The sequence below is a fragment of the Phaethon aethereus genome (genome assembly GCF_964289735.1).
Source record: "Phaethon aethereus genome assembly, chromosome: 7".
Taxonomy (NCBI): domain Eukaryota; kingdom Metazoa; phylum Chordata; class Aves; order Phaethontiformes; family Phaethontidae; genus Phaethon; species Phaethon aethereus.
This window is the reverse complement of record NC_138583.1, coordinates 33,452,058-33,471,024: the sequence shown is the minus strand read 5'-3', so window position 1 is coordinate 33,471,024 and position 18,967 is coordinate 33,452,058. Positions and strand designations below refer to the sequence as shown.

At 40.6% G+C, this 18,967-nt stretch overlaps 1 protein-coding gene across 1 annotated transcript in view; it reads left to right on the top strand.

The window, feature by feature from the left end:
* HSPA12A (heat shock protein family A (Hsp70) member 12A) overlaps positions 1–18,967 on the top strand; it is a gene marked incomplete at both ends in the record, with an annotated part of 44,076 nt that overhangs the window by 12,668 nt on the left and 12,441 nt on the right. The window contains one exon of the mRNA XM_082002319.1: positions 1,981–2,097. Within this exon, the coding sequence (XP_081858445.1) occupies positions 1,981–2,097 (117 nt within the window). The remainder of the gene's footprint in view (positions 1–1,980; positions 2,098–18,967) is intronic.

Sequence of the window (18,967 nt, the reverse complement as noted above, 5' to 3'; positions counted from 1 at the left end):
TAGTGGAAATAGTGTAATTATGCCAGTGCAGTGATCTGCACAGGCCTCTTTATTGCACTGAGAGGTTCAGTATATTAGCCTGTGTGGAATTCTGCACTAGCGTGGATATATAGCCTCCATTATCCAAACCAGCTTAGCTACCTGTGCACAGCACTCCTTTATTCTGTTTTATACAGTTAAACTGTAGCATGTGTGCCAAAGAGCCGTGATTAGGCTATGGTATTTTGGCCCTGTGCTGAACCTTTGCAGGGGTGAATTTCATGATGTTGTGCTGTGAGATGTTATTTGGTTGCCCTGATCCTGAATGCACGTTTATGCAGAAAATCTAACAATCGTTAGGGAGAACCAAAAAGAAAGACAGACATCTCTTGGGACTTAATTTGTAAATTCATACTGTGTTCTGATGTAAGGCCTCCATTTATGTTTTTTTTTTTCTTCTTCCCGCCCCCCCCCAGCTCAGGTTGGTAGGGAAAATGCATTTTATTTTCCATTTCCCACTTGAAATGTTACAATACTCATTTCTTGTTACATTCTTCTTGGGTCACAAGTTTGTGGTTTTGTATTCTCCTGTGAAATACATGACCCCAGTAAACAGTTTTCGAGATTTAAAATCTCATGTAAACAACCAAATGTGACTTAGGTACACATTTGGTTTCAAATGCACCACGGTAACATCAACGTAGACATAGGAGTTATTGGGTGAGATCAGAATCTTCATTCAAGCAAGCATTGTTTAAAATAGCCTTGTTAAAAAAACTAATCTTTTTGGAATGGGTTTAATTTATTCACTGTGAGATCTCAGTCCATTCTTTATGGCTACAGAGAAATAATCTTATCACTACAACTCAAATCCTCATTGTGTCAAAGACTGTATTTAACTAGATATTGGGATTGATTGTGGAGTCAGTCTTGAACCTGTATATAGTCTGGGGAAATTCTTAGTGAATATGAATGCTGTTGGGTACAATCCCATATATTTGCTGTGCTGCCTGTTCAGGGCTGCGTCCTTTCTCGACGTTAATAAATAAATCCCTGTGATTTGTGAGTGCATGCTGAAACTAATTAGGCAAGTGATGTAAACAAACTTACTTTGGACTATAATCTGTCCACTCCTAGTGCCCTGTGCAGTATAAAGCTACTACTTTTCTAGCATGGATTTTTGAACTACAGCATAGCTAAACAAACACAACACTTTGGCACAGCACATGCAGAAACTTTTTTTACATTCTAAAGGCCCGTTGTTCACCTTTCTGGACCTTTCTCTGTTTGGATGGAAATTTAGATAGGACATATGGTAGTGACATTTTACTTGGAACCTTTCCCAAAACATGTCAGTATATCACCTAATTTGCAAATGCAGTACAGACTTCCCTCTTTTTAAGGGGAAAAAAGGACAATAAAAGAACTAAACTAGTCTTGAATGTTTGCTTGAAGCAAAATTTTCAAGGAACAATCAGTCATTTTTTTAAAGGATTTAACTGTAACTTCCCCTTGTTAACTGAGTTGTAAAAATTTGATTTAAAGGTAAGTGATGTATAAAGAAGTCTTTTAAAAATCCAGGTTGTAAAACATAATGTTCATCAGTGATACCTAAGATATTTTTCCTGCATATTAATCAAGATGCAAGTGTGAATTCTTCAAGCTAACAGCAAATCCCACGCCGTGACTGAGAATGTACATAAACATTCTGTACTATTCAGCAGTATGTGAGCTGCTTTTGGAAAATCTAACTTTTCTACTTGATGTTAAGCAGTGAACTTTTCTACAGGCCTCCTTGAGAAGGTATCAGCCCTAATCCCAGTTTTTGGCACATTAGAGCATTCTTGATAGGTTGGCAATAACTCTGATTTGTAGCATAGATGTAACAGCAAAAAAATTGAAGAGAGAAAGTTACTGTTACTGGAGACAGCAGGAAAGAATGTTTTCTTATAAAGCTGACACCCATGATTTTGCATTCACCTCTATTTTCCTTTTGTTTAGGAGCTCAGTGACCAAGGAGGTTCTGATTTTGAAAACACTGAAGTAAGATGGGTCATTACAGTGCCTGCCATTTGGAAGCAGCCTGCAAAGCAGTTTATGAGACAAGCTGCCTATAAGGTAAGACTACAGGCTGAATGTAGAAATGCCCCTTTAAAGCCTTAATTGATAGGCTAAACGATAAACTGTATTTGGGACAATTAGCTCTAGTATAAACTGAATAAAAATGGTCTAGAAAAGAGTCAGACTAGAGGCATTGAAAGAGAAGTTAACTCTGCCAAGCAGTAGCTTTAAGTCATGTGTATTCACCTCTTAAATACCTTTTTCTATCTGTTTACGTCTTTACACATTGCTGTCCCTCACTGCAGACTCTGATGTTTTAGTCATCCTGTACACTGTATTCCTGCTGAATTCAGTGTGCATAGAACAGATGCAGTTTTTGAGACCCAAGGGAAAGCTCTTTTTAAAATACTGGACACAGTTTTGTTTTGTTATTTTCTTTAGGTCATCACAGACTTTTAAAGGGAAAAAAAAAAAAGGAAGGGGAGAGAAAGCAAAGAGCCTCCTCAGTGGGACTTTTTTTCCAGTTCCCGTTTTCCCACAGTGGGAATGAAAGGACTGTGAACCGGATAGTCTGGATATAAAATTAAATTCAAACGTTATTTTCACCAGTAAGAGGTTTATCTGCATTTAACCCTCTCCCCCCAGGCCCCCCAATATGTGCACTTTCCATATGCATGTCCTTTATTTCAAATTCAGTTTGCGTCTTTGATACACAAGATGTACCCATTCTTCTTTTCATAAGGATATTCATTTTCCATTTTGTTTTATTTATTTTTGGTCAGAGACTTGCGTAACCCGTTGGCAGCAGCTATGTGATACACAGTTTGTAAAATATCTAGTAGTCATGAGTAATTTGCAGAGTGCTCCTGGGAAGCACCCAGATTTTTCTAAGTCTGTTTCTAACTATCTCTAATGTTGAGCAACATTTTTCTTAACAGTCTTTATTGTGGGATTGCTAATGCTAGTGCCAGAAGCAAAACACTCTTAAAGTTCTGATGGAAGGACACGGTTGTAGGTAAATCTGAAACACTAGAGACGCATTCATTATCTTTGTATTTTGTTGTCTGCCTGCTGTCTGTGTGCATGTGTGCTCGTGAACCGGGAGCTGTGTAAGGAGCAGGGCAGGGTAAGGTAGATCTCTTGGCATTTCTCATTTGTGGCACAATGGAATGTTGTTGATTAGTGTCTGTGTCTGTGGTTGTGTCTGTGATTGTGTACTTTTATTGGCAAGCTTGATAAATAGCAAGGACTGACGAGGCTTTTAACTTGGGTGTGTGATCAATTGCAGGAAAACATAAAAGTTTAGGGAAATAATTCATGTTTCTTTAACACATGGTTGATTTTTTTTTTTTTTTTTTTTTTTAAGTAATGGGGATGAAGAAAGAAGTGCAGAAAACTAAGAGTTCTGCATTGCCTTTCAGTCTTTCAGATTCCTATTGCTGGATCCCACATGTCCCTCAAACCAGTATGTACAGATGGATCAGAAGTTGCAGCCCTTGTTGCTAGCTATTGGAACATACAAGCATCATGAAAATGAGAGCTTGTTGTCGTAAGAGTAATTGGGGCATCGAGTAGTGAAAAGTGTGAAAAGGCAGTGGTAGAAGCTTTGTTACTGGAAACATGCTGAGGTACAATCACTAGTCTAAGCTGAGGGTCAACTAGTGGGAAATGTTAATGAGTTGTGGATATTTGCTTGAGTAATCTGTGGCAAGCGATGTAGCTCTAACAGAACAAAAATACTAACGGCTTCGGCCATTGTATCACAATGTAAAGCCCAGCCCTTCTGGAATGGTTAAGCAGTTGTCTAGGCAAAGCTTAATATTGCATGGAATTAGTAAAGTCAAGCAAGAAGTGTAGGTCTGCTTCCACACTCAGCATCCATCAGCTTTTGTACAGCCTACAATCTGCAACTCTGATATCCCCTCATCTCTGTCTTGCCTTAAAGAAAACATTGCTAACTGGAACTCTTGATCTGCCCAAGGGCTCCTGCCACGCTCCCTTCCAGCTGCTGTGCTGCTTTCTTATTTGAATGAGTAATCTGGGTGTTCCCTTCAGCTCATGGTTCTTCCTCTCTCTTTCCATCCAGCGTATCAAAATCCTGCTAATTCTGTCTGCATGACAGCTTTTCCTGTCTGTACATGCTGCTGAGCTTTCATCAAAGCTGCCACAGATTTTGCGTCTTGCTTATTGCAACATCACTTCCTTGGCTTTGGCAACTGTAACCTGGCCTCTTTTGTCTCTCTTGAGAATATTGCTGCTAAAGGCTTTTGTAGCCTCACGTTTGTCAGGGAGTCAGCCTGCATTTGACTCCTTCATCTGTGTCATCTCAGACATAAGCTGCATGTTGTGGACAGGAACATCTGTAATGCTAACTCATTTTTCTCCTTTGAAACCCTCTCTAAAATGCTGGTTTTTTCACACCTACAAAAACTAGACTGTGATTAACCTGATATGTGAAAACTGCTCCTCATTGCTTCTTGCTATTGCTCTGCCAGTCCCATCTGTATTCATCTGTTGTGCTTTTTGTATCCTTAACTCTTTTTATACTTGAGTTGTTACCTCTTTGAAGCAGGTATTTGTTTATTCTCATTTGTTTGTTCTCTGGGGCCTCCTCAGGATCTAAGTCTGGTAGGCTGTAGAGAGCTGCATGTCTTTACAGCTTCCCTTTGGTGAATCAAAATTGCTTTCTTCCTGAATAACAGTTCACAGACGCTTCTTCCTGTCTCTCATGCTTAATTCCTGTGTGTCCAGAGATAGTTCTAAAGTTCTGTGACACCTTTTGAGGTCTGGTCACATTTGGAGAGAGAACTCTGTGGCAAGAGCAGAGTGTTATCTCTTGCAAGACCCATTTTGGCTTAAGTTTCCTTTCCCAAAGCCTGTCTGCTGGGATTAGTGTGCATTGCATCTGTGTTTGTTACGTCCTGAATAATGACTCTTAGGATGCATTAGTCAGGTTTGCCATTGTCCCCTCCAGTACAATGTAAGGCATCGTAAATAGCGTTAACTTTTCTTGTTTCTGTGTCCTAGTTGTTCCATTTCAAATTCTTTGCTTTTGTATAGTTCTGTCAGAAGTGCTGTATTTAGCAGTATTAGAAGGAATCCCATTCTTGTGAAGAATTCACATTGTGAGTAATAAATTCAAATTGCTGATATATTTTCTTATTTTGGAGACCTCGGCAGCGTGGTCTGATTGGACAGCATGTGGGTGGGACCTGCCTTTATTCTCATCCTTGCCGAAGCAGCCAAATGCAGCTACCTGTGCTGGGTCTGAGGTTTAGACCCCAACATGAAAAGATGGCTTAGGTGTGGAGACAAGACACTTCCTGCTCGTGAGCATGGCCTGGCGCTTACAGCCTCATCAGAATGGCGTGTGAACGTGGACACAAAACCAGAATCCCACCTCTGTGTCTTCTGAGGTCCTACTGACACAAGAAAATTCAGCGTTTTGTTAGTCTTGTATTCCTCATGACAAAAAAACCCACCAAAAATTGTGTCCACTAATGGCAAGGTGATAGTCTAAAAGTATTTAAGACTGTGTAGAAATCCATTAAATCTAGGTAGGTGTGAGTAGTTGGTTCAGTCTGAATAGCTCTTTGCTGTCTTAATATATGAGCAGCACTTTTAATCTCTTTTCCAAACGAAATTCAGGCACTGTAGATTGTTTACTAGAAGAATGCAGGATCCAATATTCTTGGCAGAGTGTTTCTTTTTAGTAAAGGCATTCTTCCATCTCATCTTTCAATACGCATTCTTTGGGCACAGTAAGTGCAGAGCAGAATCTGCAGGCTGGAATTCCTTGAACATGCCAATAGGAATAAGGTTTTAAGGAAGAGTTTGGAGTGTCACAGGAGTATGTGAATACAGTAGCTGTAAAACGTGGCATACCAAATGCAGTCAGGGCAGAGCAAAGGAAGAGAAAGGGAAGAACAGTGCATTTTCACAAGCTTGCCTGCTGTATTCTGTAGGCTTACAAACATCAGTCAGCTAGTCTACTTAGAGATATTGAGGGATCTTTTGTTTTAATATGAACTATTGGTTTTGAAATAGAGTTCTAGAGCTCTGAAGTAGATTTCAATTACAAAGAGCAAATAAAATCATTTGTGTGGTCAGCTCATTATAAATAGAGAGGGAGTCTAGGTTATAGGACTAAGCATGTGAGCCTGGAATTCCAGAGGCTTTCTTTAAACAGCCCTTATGATGAATATTTATTAATGTTTTCACATCAGTTTCGTCATGGAATGCGCACGGTGAGAATTATTTAATGCATTGTGTTCCAGGGTTACATTACATTACATTACATTGATCAGTACTAGCCTGCTCTGTAGAGACCTTCGGAGAAAAGTAAACAGATTTGCTGAAAAGGTAATGTGACAGCACATCGAATTCCTCGCTAATAAAAGCATGATGTGAAGGATGTTTGATTTTTAAAAAGGTGACTAGAGAGACTTAAGCAGATTGATATCTGTGAAGCTGAGCTACACTTATTCCTTTGTAAGTATTTTCTTCAGTACATAAAACAACAGAAATTTATTTGTCCAGGCACAGTGTAACAGACTGCAGCTATAAACTGAATAAAAAGGCAATAATGTTCAGGCACAAGCAGCACTGAGAAGCTGGTGATTTCTTTGAAACAGTACTTGCTAGTGGGGGCAGACAAGGCAGAAGTATGTTATCACATCAATCGTCCTGATTATTTTTAGCTTCTGGGGTTCTCTTGAGTCCATGCTTTCACTTTTGTGATATTAAGATCTTCTTAATCATAACGCTTGGAATGTTTATTAAGTGATGTGTTAGGGAGGATTCTGCAGCTTGTAGCTGCGTTTAATTAGGAAAGGATAACTAATTGAGGAGTGAAGATTACCGAGTGGGAACTCAGCAGTTCAGTGGGAAATGTGTACTAACTGATCTCTGTTTACACATTTTAATTACCCAGCTAGGTTCACATGAAAGCAGAGGTAGTTGACAAAGCCATCTGCTAATCCAGTTTGTACATTTCTGTTTGTCTACTTCTGTGGCACAAGTTGGAATATTTGGAGGTTTTCTTTTTACTTTGCTAAGCAAGTAAAATAGGAGGTTTTCATAGCATTCTAGGGTAGAATAGGTAGATGGATCTGTGCCTGTCTTATAACGCTGTGGAACGTGTTTCTCAGCATCTTAGAAATTGCCTGAAAAGGAACCAACAGAAGTAGCCAAAAGTTACAATCTTCCCTCTGCCTGGCAGAAAGACTGTATTAGATGGGGTTTTCCAGCCAAAAGAAGAAAATGGCAGTCTGAAAGTCTTTAAATTACATCAGGAGGAGTGGGGGGAGTGATACAAGTCCACAAACAGATATAGATCAAGTGTGGACAAGGTCTAAAACTAGTGAGTAGGATTGTTTGTAATAAGTTCATAGAAAGGACAATGAAGGAGGATAATAGATTGTTTTAAAAGACATCTTAGGTGCCAGTTTTCAATACAAAGACAGAGAATAGAAATACAAGCTGAAAGTGGAACTATAGTGAAAAATATTAAAGCAAAATCAGAAAACCCAAGGTACAAAATAAGATGCAACTAACAGAAAATAGTAAGCATATAGTTTTCTTGACGAAACTGCTCTCAGTCAGGGCCACTTGTGTCTCTCTAATAAAATCAGCCTGAGCCTTAAGGACCTACAATGAGGATATTTTGAAACAAAGGGAAGGGCAGAGCCTGAGACGCCAGGAGGATACTTAAATAGTAAGAGAGTCAGGCTTTACTGTTTTCGGAACTGGTGCATGCCCATGGTACAAAAAGCATTTCTAGAATAATATAACATGAAAAATTGAAAAGCTTTTGAGAATTTAATGGCTTCATTTTTCTAATGCATGTGAGTCATAAAACTTGCAACTAATGTCCTCGTGCACCGTGGGGGATATAATGTAATGCAGCAAAAAATTCTTGGTAATGCCACTTGGAGCTAAGCTTTCATTTACTGCACAAATATGAATCTGTGGCAACAGTCACTTGGGAGTGAGCTGCAGTAACATCGCTCTAGTGGAAATGGGGACTCAGTGCCACTGTGGTCTCATTTACCATCAACCTGTCAACAAACATAACCTCTCCCTTAGCATGTTATTGTTCAGCAATATGTGATTCAGCTTTAGTAATGCTAATCTGGATTTATTTGTGATCCCAATAGCTGTGAAAATTTTGGTGGAATGAAAGGGCAGGGGCACAACAAAACAAGTAATTTGGAGATTTTGTGTAGCCTGTTGTGCAAAGAAAAAAGTTGGAGATTTCAGAGTCTTGTGGTTGTTCCTTACCTTATAAGGGATCCAAGATTTTTCCCCTTAGAAAATTGTGTCTACATATCTAGGATTACTTCTGAGACCAAAATGTGATAGAATGGATGTGATGTCCTACGTAAGGTCTGCTGTGATTGTTGGTAGTCTTTTCTGTCTCACAAATACATGAAATCCTTTTCTCCCTCATGATGACCCAGAAGGCTTGTGTCTTGTCTGTGTGTAGCAAGAAATTATCTTTCTTTCTTACCAGTGGTTCACCAAAGCTTTTTGAGGAATAGGCACAGGTAAGCTGCAGAACCTTCTCCATGCATTGTAAAAAAAAAAAAAAAAAAAAAAAAAGGTTTTAATGCTGCTTTATGATTGGTAGCCAATGGTCATAATTCAGAGATTTCCTTCCTTATGTTCCACTTCCTCAAGGCCTGCTCATCAGCACGTGCTCAATACTAATTTCTAAACCACTCTGCTCAGACATCTGCTCTTGGATTCATCCATCTCTTATAACCTGCAAGTGTCACTTCTCTGCAAACTACAGAGCGTTCCCATAGAAAAGTGAAGTATGATTGGAAGAGGACGTTTTTGAATTTAAGATAGCAACAGGAATAATCGTCTCATTGTGCCCCAAAGAGAAAGTACTACTTCTGTATCTCTCTCTCTCTGTCTGAAAAGCAGCCAGTTCTAGAAATTCAATTCCTGTGGGCATCTTCTGAAGACAGTAAAGAACAGACACCCCTGCTGAGGGTACATAAGCCCTCATTTTCTCTCTTAAGGGCAGCAGAATCTTTTCTGTTGGGAGAGATTCAGGGCAGACTACCATACAGTGCAAAATGGCAGCTGAATTTTCACACCACTCCTCCCAGTAGCTGGCAAAAGGCAGCTGAAACACTTTTTGTTTTGACTGAAAGTGCTACATGGATGCACCTCCTGATGATGCAGGTTCCAGTACAGAGGAGAAGAGAGAAGGCAGGAGGCTTATGACAGGGATATAGCCTCTGTGACAGCATCGGAGAGCAACGTGTGGAGTTTTGGGTGCTGTCTTGTGCTACTGGGAGATATGGCAGCCCTTGTCCATCTCTGCACAGTCTGTTGAAAATAGGTGGACTCTCAGTGAGCCAACACCGCTCCTGTGGCTGGTGTAGATCTGAGCCCAAGCTCATGAGCTTGCTGAAGTATGTGCATAAAGAGGGGAGTCAGGGACTGAGGGGTAAACCAGGCAGTGGTATGTAGCAGTTCCTCCTGACCCTCTTCCCAGACCCTCCCACAGGTGCAATACACATTCTTTCCTACACTTTTATCTCTCTGATTTCTGTCTCTCACCTTTGCCAAGACAGAACACTGATTCTTTCCTTCCACGTTAGCCCTCAGGTCCACAGGGCCCTGTAAAACCCTGAAATCTCCTCCATGGGAAGTTCACATGAATAGTCTTTTCCGTTGAGAAGTAAACAAATGACCAACAGTCCTTCAAAAATTAAAGATGTATTTTTAAATGAAAGCATAACTTTAGAATAAAGAGCATGTACACATTTCTGGGTGATTTGCTCATCTTCTGCATGGACGGTGTGACAGTTGTAAAATGGTTCAAGATTGTTCCAAGGGCTGTTTTCTTTGAGTCATGGAACATGTCTGCTAGTTTGGGGTAGCATGACGTTCTCCTGTCAGAGCTGTCACGGTACAGTTCTAAATTACAAATTTCCTCAGGTTTTTGAACTAAGACAAACCAGTTAAAGGACTTCTGCCGACTGCAAGAGGAGGGTGACATTTTGGAAGGCTTGACAGAGAGGAGCCCTTGTTGTCAGTATTGTTTTCTGCCAGAAGTCGTATTTATGTTGGCATTTGGACTAGAAGTATAACCTTAGTCCTTGTAACATTTATATAGCGAATGTGGTATTCTTTCAATATTCTTCAATTCTGTTCGCGTCACACATAGAGATGCGACAGTATTTCCTGTTCTCTGTCCTTTCATTGTTCCTACTGCCCAGGAGAGCTTCATGTTTCCCGGAGTAATACTTCATAGGACTCAGGAGCCCTTGAGATTATTGGCTTCTCTTCCTTCTCTGGATTCCATTAGGCATTTTGGGAGTTTCGAAGATTTGTATTATATCCTATGTTTAGTAAATCTTATTGTTATATAAATTACAAAAGAGAAATTATAATACAAAATCCAGAAGACATGATGAATATGGGTTTTAATAATAGAATCAGTGTTTACAATCACAAAGAATTCCAAGTTCAGGTTGAAAATATAAAGAGCTGATCATAAAAATAATGTCTAAAATATAAAATATAGAAATGCCCAGGTAAAGCAATCTGTACTCTTAGCTGGGCAACAGAAACTACAGGAAAAATAAATTGAGGCAGTCTGACAGTGCTTAAGCAAAGGCATATATCTCAATAAGATAGCCTAGCCATCTATAACAAATTGGTTCATCTAATTAGTGGCCACACAAGTGCAGCAGTTCTGACCGTAGCCTGTGCAACTCCACAAAATTTATTATTCAGAGTGTGCTGAAAGTAAAAGTCACACTTCATCACGGTTCCAGGTGCCACATTTGTCATCTTGCTTTTCAGAATGGGATAATGCCATAGTTTCTGAACAGCTGTTAGGAGGGAGCCATGTTACAGGCTGTACTTTATTGATAGGTTAGTAAACAGAAATGATATATCAAATGGACTTTGCTTTGGTCCAAACCAGCTTGCTATGTAGCATGATCAAGTATGTGCACGACGGATAGCCAGCTTGATTATTGAGTCCAAGCACGCCCCATTCCAACAAACTTCAGCAATAACTCCATTATAAACTTTGATTTTGGGTTGGATGCTCAGAAATTGATACATTTCCTTTAGTGGATTGTTTCACAAAGTTTGGTCTAAGTGACTTGCAAAATGCTGTATGGGAAGCTTGTAGCAGAGCTGAATGCAAAAGAATTGAGCTTCAAGTCCAGGCCTGAGATTTGTATTCTCATGCTTGTAAGCACAAGACTTTTTTTTCTCTACAACTAAATATAGGAGAATGAATTAATTAGGAATTGAATTTCCCTCTCTGACAATACACTGGACTGAGGCAGATTTTTTTTTTTGGTGCAGATCATATTAGTGTTGTAAACTCAACCTTGCATCCTTGATGCATTAAACTAATTGCTTTCCCTAGCAAATAACTTTTTGAAGTGACTGATGGCTGATGTTTAAGGCTAAAGGACTGCTTAGGACTGTTGTGCTCTTTATATTTTCAGATTTTAGAAGTGTAGCTTTCAGATTAAAAACAGTGTACTGTGACAAATGTTTCCTTTTGATCCCAAGACACTTAAATAAAAGTTCTAATTGCAAGAGTGACTGAACTCTGTATGGAAACTTGTGAGGCCCTGAATAACTGCAGCTTGTTACAGTAAGTCTGGTACTGCTGTCATACTGTCCGACACAATAGGCTCCATCTCACTGATACAGGGAAGGATCTGACATGGCTTTCACAAAGATGAGGAATGAGAAAGTGCGTAGGTCTTTGGCATTTAGGAAAGATTCCTACTAGCAGTTCTAGTCTTTCTCAGTGTATGATACCTGCACCATTTTAGAATCATGGAAGCATTCATTGGAAGCGTTTGTGGGAGATCATCTAGTCTGATCTTCCATTTGAAACAGGTCTATTGCCAACACCAGGTCAGCAGTGGCTTCATTTAGCCAAGTTAAAAATCTTCAAGGATGGACATGCCACTTTGGGCAGCTGTTCCAGTGCTGTATCACCTTCCTAGTAAAAAGGGTTCTTTGTAATGTCCAATTTGAACTCTACAAGCTGTAATATGTGGCTGTTGCCCCTTGTTATATCTCCTGGCCAGACTGAGAAAAGTTGTGTTCTGCTATCTTTGTAACTGCCCTTCAGATAAGTATAGGCAGCTATTAGATTGTTCCTTGTCTGCCTCTTTACCAGACTAAACAAACCCAGCTCCCTCCTCCTGTCCTTACAGAACGTGTTCTCTAGCAGCCCTCCTTGAACCCCTCTCCACTTTCTCCATGTCTGTCTTGAACTGAGGGGTGCAAAAGTGTTCCATTGATAACCTTTACAGAGCTCATTCTGTAGCCATTACTCATGGAAATTAGCAGTCATAAATACTTATACTGAGAAATAACAAGGAAGTGTGTGCTGTAGTAGAGGGCTGTAAGTGATTCTAGTGGTTTCTTTGGAATTATTAATAGTTTACACGATGATTACATATTTTCATCCCAGCTTTTTGAAGTTGGTATCCAAGAGTTCCACCATGAAACTAAGTCTAATTATAAGTAAAAAGCTAATCTAAACTTCTTGCCCCTCCCACATACATGTTCGTGTACAAACTCTTAAATGGGGAGTAGTGTTGCTAGTAACTGGAATTAATTTATATCTTGTCCGGTGAAGTTCGCCAAACCAGCTATATGGGTGCAAGTGTGAGGTACCTTATTATCATCTATCCTGATTTTGCGCAGGTTAGAGGATTTCACCTAAAAACTCCCTTCACAGGAGTTCATAGCTTGTGAGTTCTGCCTTTGAAGTGTGAACAGCAGTAAGTTCAGCCTATGTGAAGGCTATAGGAAGGCTCTGAATTTTCTGTGGGTTAGTTACTTTGTATAAGCTTCTGGTAAGCCCTTGGAATTCAAAAAGCACTGCAAAGCCTACGCTCTGGTATTTTAAAAGCAAGGGAAAATTAGATAAATATATAGTAATAATAGTATCTACTTCATCACGGCAGAGGGAAGATACAAGGGTCTCAGAGACAGGTCTCGGGATAATCCCAAAAACCCAAGTACAGTTTGAAGCCTGATTTTTAACTGGGGTTTATTCTTCTGGGTCTTTCGTGTAACTTAATCACTTATGCTAGTGCAAAGTGAGTAACTGAAAATTATTACAGAGGCCTGTTAACTTCCAGTTTTGTGCCCCCTCCATTAAACCGATGGCTTTTCTACTTTTCATCTTTCATAATTTATACTTCCCTTGTCTGCAAAATGAAGTTACTACTATTTTACCATAGCCTGAGATTTCATTTTTGCTCTCAAACAGTTTTCTTGGAGAGATGAGTGTCTTCATTCTCTCACTTAAATGCACAGGTGGGGAAGCTGACACTGAAGGAGTTGTGCAGCTGTGATAATTAGCCACTATGTTCTCACTTGTGAAATGCAAAATACTAGTGGCACTGGATCAGAATAGGATGAAGGACGGAAGGTTTATGCCTGTGCCACAAACCTAGTTTTAGCTCACCAGGCATCAATAATGTGAAAATGTATGCATTTACGTATATCTATTATGTATATTCATGTGTATATAGCAAATGTTTAAAAGAAAGCAAAAAACTCTTGGTTTTGTAAGGCTAAATGTGCTTCTCTGACGTTGTAGATGCCAGATCTTTGCAGCATCAGCCACCACCCAAACATTGTGTTGACTGGATTTAAAAAAAAAAAAAAAAAAAGAAAATGAAAGACATTAGTTCTCAGTTTTCGTCGAGGCTCTTAAATCCTGAGGATGAATTTTTGAAAGGAGGGGAGCACCCAGCAGCTCTTCCTCCTGCCTTTGGCAAACCCAGCTTCTTTGCTGTGGTCACTAAGAAGAATCTGGGTGCCTTTGAAAATCCTGTTTGTTTTGTGGCTGTTGAGCAACTTTAAGAATCTGTCTTTGGGCAGGTAAGCGGACTGAGCTAAATGGGCTGTCTGACCTCACTCTGTTGTATTTATTCACAATACTTATTGTACTGCAGTACTGTTCATCACTGAAGACTAATAGCAAAGCATCAGTGTATGTGATGGCGTAGTGATTTTTAAACATTTTTTTGTGAAGGCTTCTTAAGTCTCAAGGCTGAAGATGCAGCAAGACCGCATGCGCTGTGCTTTTCACGCAGCTTTGCCATACCCACTAGCCCCACTCCTCGTCAACCCAGCTCCCCCTTACGTGCCTCTTTGTGATAATGCTGAGAGTTCTTTTCCTGCGTTGCTCATCTTCTTTCCTGGCATGCTCTGCCTCTGTAATTAGATCTCAGCCGTTTATTTGTGACATCCCAGTTTGATGCCATAGAACAGGAGAAAGTGCTAGCTAGTGAAAAAGGAGAAGGATTAGAGAAGAGCTCACTTACCAAGGCACTAAGTGGATGGTGTTATCATGGATCCGTTAACACAATGAACTGATTAGTTTAAACAGTGCAAATTTCACAAGGCATTTAATTTCCAACTGCTGTTTTGTGTTGCCTTGATTCAGTCACACGATACTTTCTTCATGCGGACTGTGCGGTGCTTAGCTTGCAATCATGGCTTTCCTGTTATTACTAATTATACTAAGTATCTTGGAAAATAGAAAAACGTTGATGTTTAATTCACAGCTTCTGTTTTCTGGCTGAATGATGTTGTCCTGCAGAGCTTCATTCCCTAATGAACTACGTTATCTTTACGGAGCTATTTCATGGAATCCAACTTCTAAATTTTATCTCTGGTGCCTACAAATGTGGCTTTCGTGGTAAAACAGGTTTAAAATGTTCTTCCTACCACCCAGAAGAATGGATCATTACACTCATCTGGTCTGCAGCGTTGCTTCAGAAGTGATTAAAGTTGGTGGAGGTGGCAAACTGTGGAAGCAGAACGGGACCCAAGGCTGGGATGGAGCTGTGATGTAGCTGTCCCTGCAGCTTCCGCATGTGCTGCGTGTCACATGAGAAATTGAAGGTTGCTGTTTGGTGAAGAGTAGCATTTGGCTGGGACACTGAACTGGAGTTCTGACGTTGTGGAGTGAATTCTCACCTTATCATGGGTTCCTACGCAACATTAGCCAAGGCTTTTAGTGTCTGTGCCTTGTTTTTTGTTTTTCCAACTGTCTAATGAGGGTGGTTCTTCTCTTGCACATGTTTATCTATTTAGTATATTTATGCTACATTTTTGTATCTGTAAATGTCTTACTAATTTTGAATGTAGTGCCTGTGGCACTGATGCAGTACTGAATCAGGTCTTAGATGACTACAAAATTTATCAAAGCAGTAAATTAAAATTCACCCAGTCAGACCTCATTCTTAGTTTGTTACCCTTTCTGAAAGATCGAATTTAACTGCCATGAAAGTAATATAGTGTATTACTCTATACTTCGTTTACGAAATATTTTCCTTTAGTGGCCTTCAATGAGTAAAGGACAAAGGCACTAGTGTATGTATTGAACAGATAGGTAATCTGAGCTAGTAAGGAGTACAGAGTCTGCCAGGATCATCTCACTGGCTAGCAGTGCAACAGAAAGTAAAATTCACTTCTCCTGAGTATAAGCACAGTTCTTATCCAGAGAAAATGCACTTTTAAATTTGTAAGTTTATGTTGGAATAATTTACTTATTCCATTTGACCCCAAAAGTGACATAGCAAATGTTACTAAACGGGTAAAAAAAAAAAAGGGGGCTCAATCAGATTATTTTCTCTAGTTCAGAGAACTGGCCTGAATTTCTCCCTGGACCGAAGGGGAATCAAGGGGTTTGGAGCAGCCTCGGTGCTCCTCTTGCGGCAGTGAAGACCACCACTCCGCAAGTTAATGTAAGCATTAGCACTGAAGTAGACCCAGCTGCAGTTTGCTCTGGCCCTGACTCTAGATTCTAGTGAAATAGGGGTCAAGACCGGACTGCCTGCACAGATCTTGGCAGCTGATGCAGTTCAGGGAATCAGGAATGTATCTGTGGTCAGCTGTGGCTCTCGTCTGGTGACACATCTCTGGCTATAAAAGCAGAGCTACTGCGCCAGGTTGAGAATTCACCTGCATCTGGATGGTAAAGTTATTTGTGCTCCTGCACGAGAGGCTTTGAAGCACTTTGAGGTTTGCTATCGATGATGCATCTTGGCGAATGAACAGCAAGGCACTGGCACCAGCTCACAGACCTGTTTTACCAGAGTGAGTGAAAATCTGGGAGTTCACTTGTCAAAGCGTGAAATCCTAGTCCTCAGGCATATGAGCAAAGTGAGTTTGGGGCAGTCTTTTAAAACAGTTCTTTTCATACCGTTCTTTGCTTCTTCTAGCTATATAAATGCAGCAATGTCCTGCAAATAAATTCATTTTTAAGTATCTTCTGGGACTCAAAGGATTTTTCTAATTCCATGATGGGTTTTCCATGTTTGCGTTTTTGGGAAAACCCCTGTCTGCTTCCTTTGTATTTCATCAGTGATGACTGGGTTTATACTGCTAGTGAGTATAATGGGAGAAAGAAAATCTTCTTAGCAGACTGGAGTCAAGACGTGTCTCTGTTGCAAAGTCTGCTATAAGCTGCCTTAGGCAAAAGCAACGTGGTGCATCTGTCCCACTGCCAGAATGTTCTATATAATGTCAAATACTGAGACATTAGTAGTTTAGATCTGTCCTGTTCAAGCCTGTTAAGAATCTCTGTTCTTAATTACAGTAGTACTTGGACAGCAGTGGGCGAGATCATGGATAGAGGGAGTGAGGCAGATAGAAAAGAACAAGTGCAGCAAGTTCCCAAACTTCTACAGTTAATACTTTTAACAAATGCATTACTGTTTCTTTGTGTTGACCGCCTGCTATTTTCACTCCTGTTTCTCTGCATGCTTGATATTTTTCTCCCATCTGTCCCTTTCTCCTTGGCTGTAATGATGGGACAGAGGTATTGCCTCCGAAGTCTTCATCTTCTCAGAGTGTGTATTAAAGAAACCTCATCGCTCCATTCCTCCCTAGCAATGGGTCTGTGTTCATGTTTTATCTCCCCTTCCCCCATTCTGTCTGTGCTGTGTATAGATACATATGTACAGTAATGTGCTAAGTCTGATGATCTAAGTAAAAATACTGCATACACAAGGTATGAAATAGGGTCAGTGTTGATCCATACATACATATGTACATGCAAACATATATATGTTGGATGCCTAGTACCTTTCATTGTACAAGATTCTTTGTACGGTCTTTTTAAAATGTGAAATAACACATTCTTCATTGTAACTGGCCCTTCAAACTCTGTAAGGAAAGCTTTTTAACAACCCCCTCCCAGCATTTTCTTCGTGAAATTCTGTTAGGATCAGCTGTGCTTTGAACTGCTAAAAACTGTCATTTCTGTTGAATGTTTTCTTCGGGAGATATTTTGAGTATGTTAAAATAATAGCTAGAGAGAAAAAGTAGCAAGAATAGCATCTGCTATACTTGGAGGGACTGAGAACATGGATCTGAGTCCATCCCCTGCAGGTCACTGCCTTCCTCTCCTGACACGCGGGCTGCAATGTGAAAAGTTCATGGTACAGACTACTGCTGGAGGAGGGGAGGAAGCAAATGTTGTTAACGGTTTACTGTTTTCTTTTAGTGGAACCAGCCTTGGAAATTTGTACCAAAATCCGCCCTAGAACAGATGACTTTGCAATCAATACAATCTCCCCCCCCCCCCGCCCCCCAAGTTAGGAAATACCAGTGCATTCCCTGTGTGTGCAACTCAGTTCTTGTCACCTCTGCAAATGCTTTATGATATAGCCTTTGGATTTTAATTTTTAGTGTGTAGGTTAGACACGAGACTAGGAATTGCTTTGTCTGTGCTACTAACATATGCCCAGGACACGGAGCAGATTGAGCATGCTAAGTTCATCCACATTGCTGGATATTAAAACACTTGCTGCTCAGGTTCAGAGCTCTCACAAGACTTGATAATGGATTTAATATATGTGAAAACTGCAGCAGGGTAGTAGGGAGCTATTTGTTCTCCATGTCCTTATTGGATAGGGCAAGAAGTGATGGCCTTAAAATTGCAGCAAGAAAGATTCAGATTAGGCTTTTATCAAAACTTCCCAAAGGCTAAGGCAGTAAAGGGCTGAGAGAATTTGTCTGCAGAGCCCATACATTTTTGGAATTCTTTAGCAGATTAGATAAGTATCTGTCAGGGACCAAGTATTGATTCATGTCTTGAATGTTGCCCTTTCCAATGCAACAAATTAAAGCTTTGTGTGTAGAAGGGCTCAGCTGGAAATAAGGGGTGTTGAAGTGAGCTGGCATGAAACCAGCCCTGCTTGTGCCCAGTACACCCTGGCCGGTTGGAGGAAAGATTGGGTTAATATTAAGGCACGATACAAGAACTTCATCCCCAGTACAGCTCCAGAGCTTTATCTAAGCCTGTGCCTGCCAACATGCTTGCATGCAAGTGGTATGATGGCAGGAGAGTCTGTCTTGGACCTGTGCTTGACTGCAGGGAGAATCTCCATCTCTTACTGGATATGGCGGGGAACATTGTCTCCAAGGACGAGGACAAGGCTGAGGTACTTAATGCCTTCTTTGCCTCAGTCTTCAATAGCCAGTCCAGGTATCCACAGGGTATTCAGCCCCCTGAACTGGAACATGGGGATGGAGAGCACAATAACCCACCCATAATCCAGGAGGAAGCAGTTAAGGACCTCTTAAGCCACCTGGACACCCATGAGTCTATGGGACCTGATGGGATCCACCCAAGAGTACTGAGAGAGCTGGTGGAGGAACTTGCCAAGCCACTCTCCATCATTTATCAGCAGTTCTGGTTAACAGGGGAGGGCCCAGAAGACTGGAGGCTTGCCAGTATGACCCCCATCTACAAGAAAGGCCGGAAGGAGGATCCTGGGAACTACAGGCCTGTCAGCCTGACCTCCGTACTGGGGAAGATCATGGAGTGGTTCGTCTTGAGAGTGCTCACAGAGCATATGCAGGACAACCCAGGGATTGGGCCCAGCCAGCA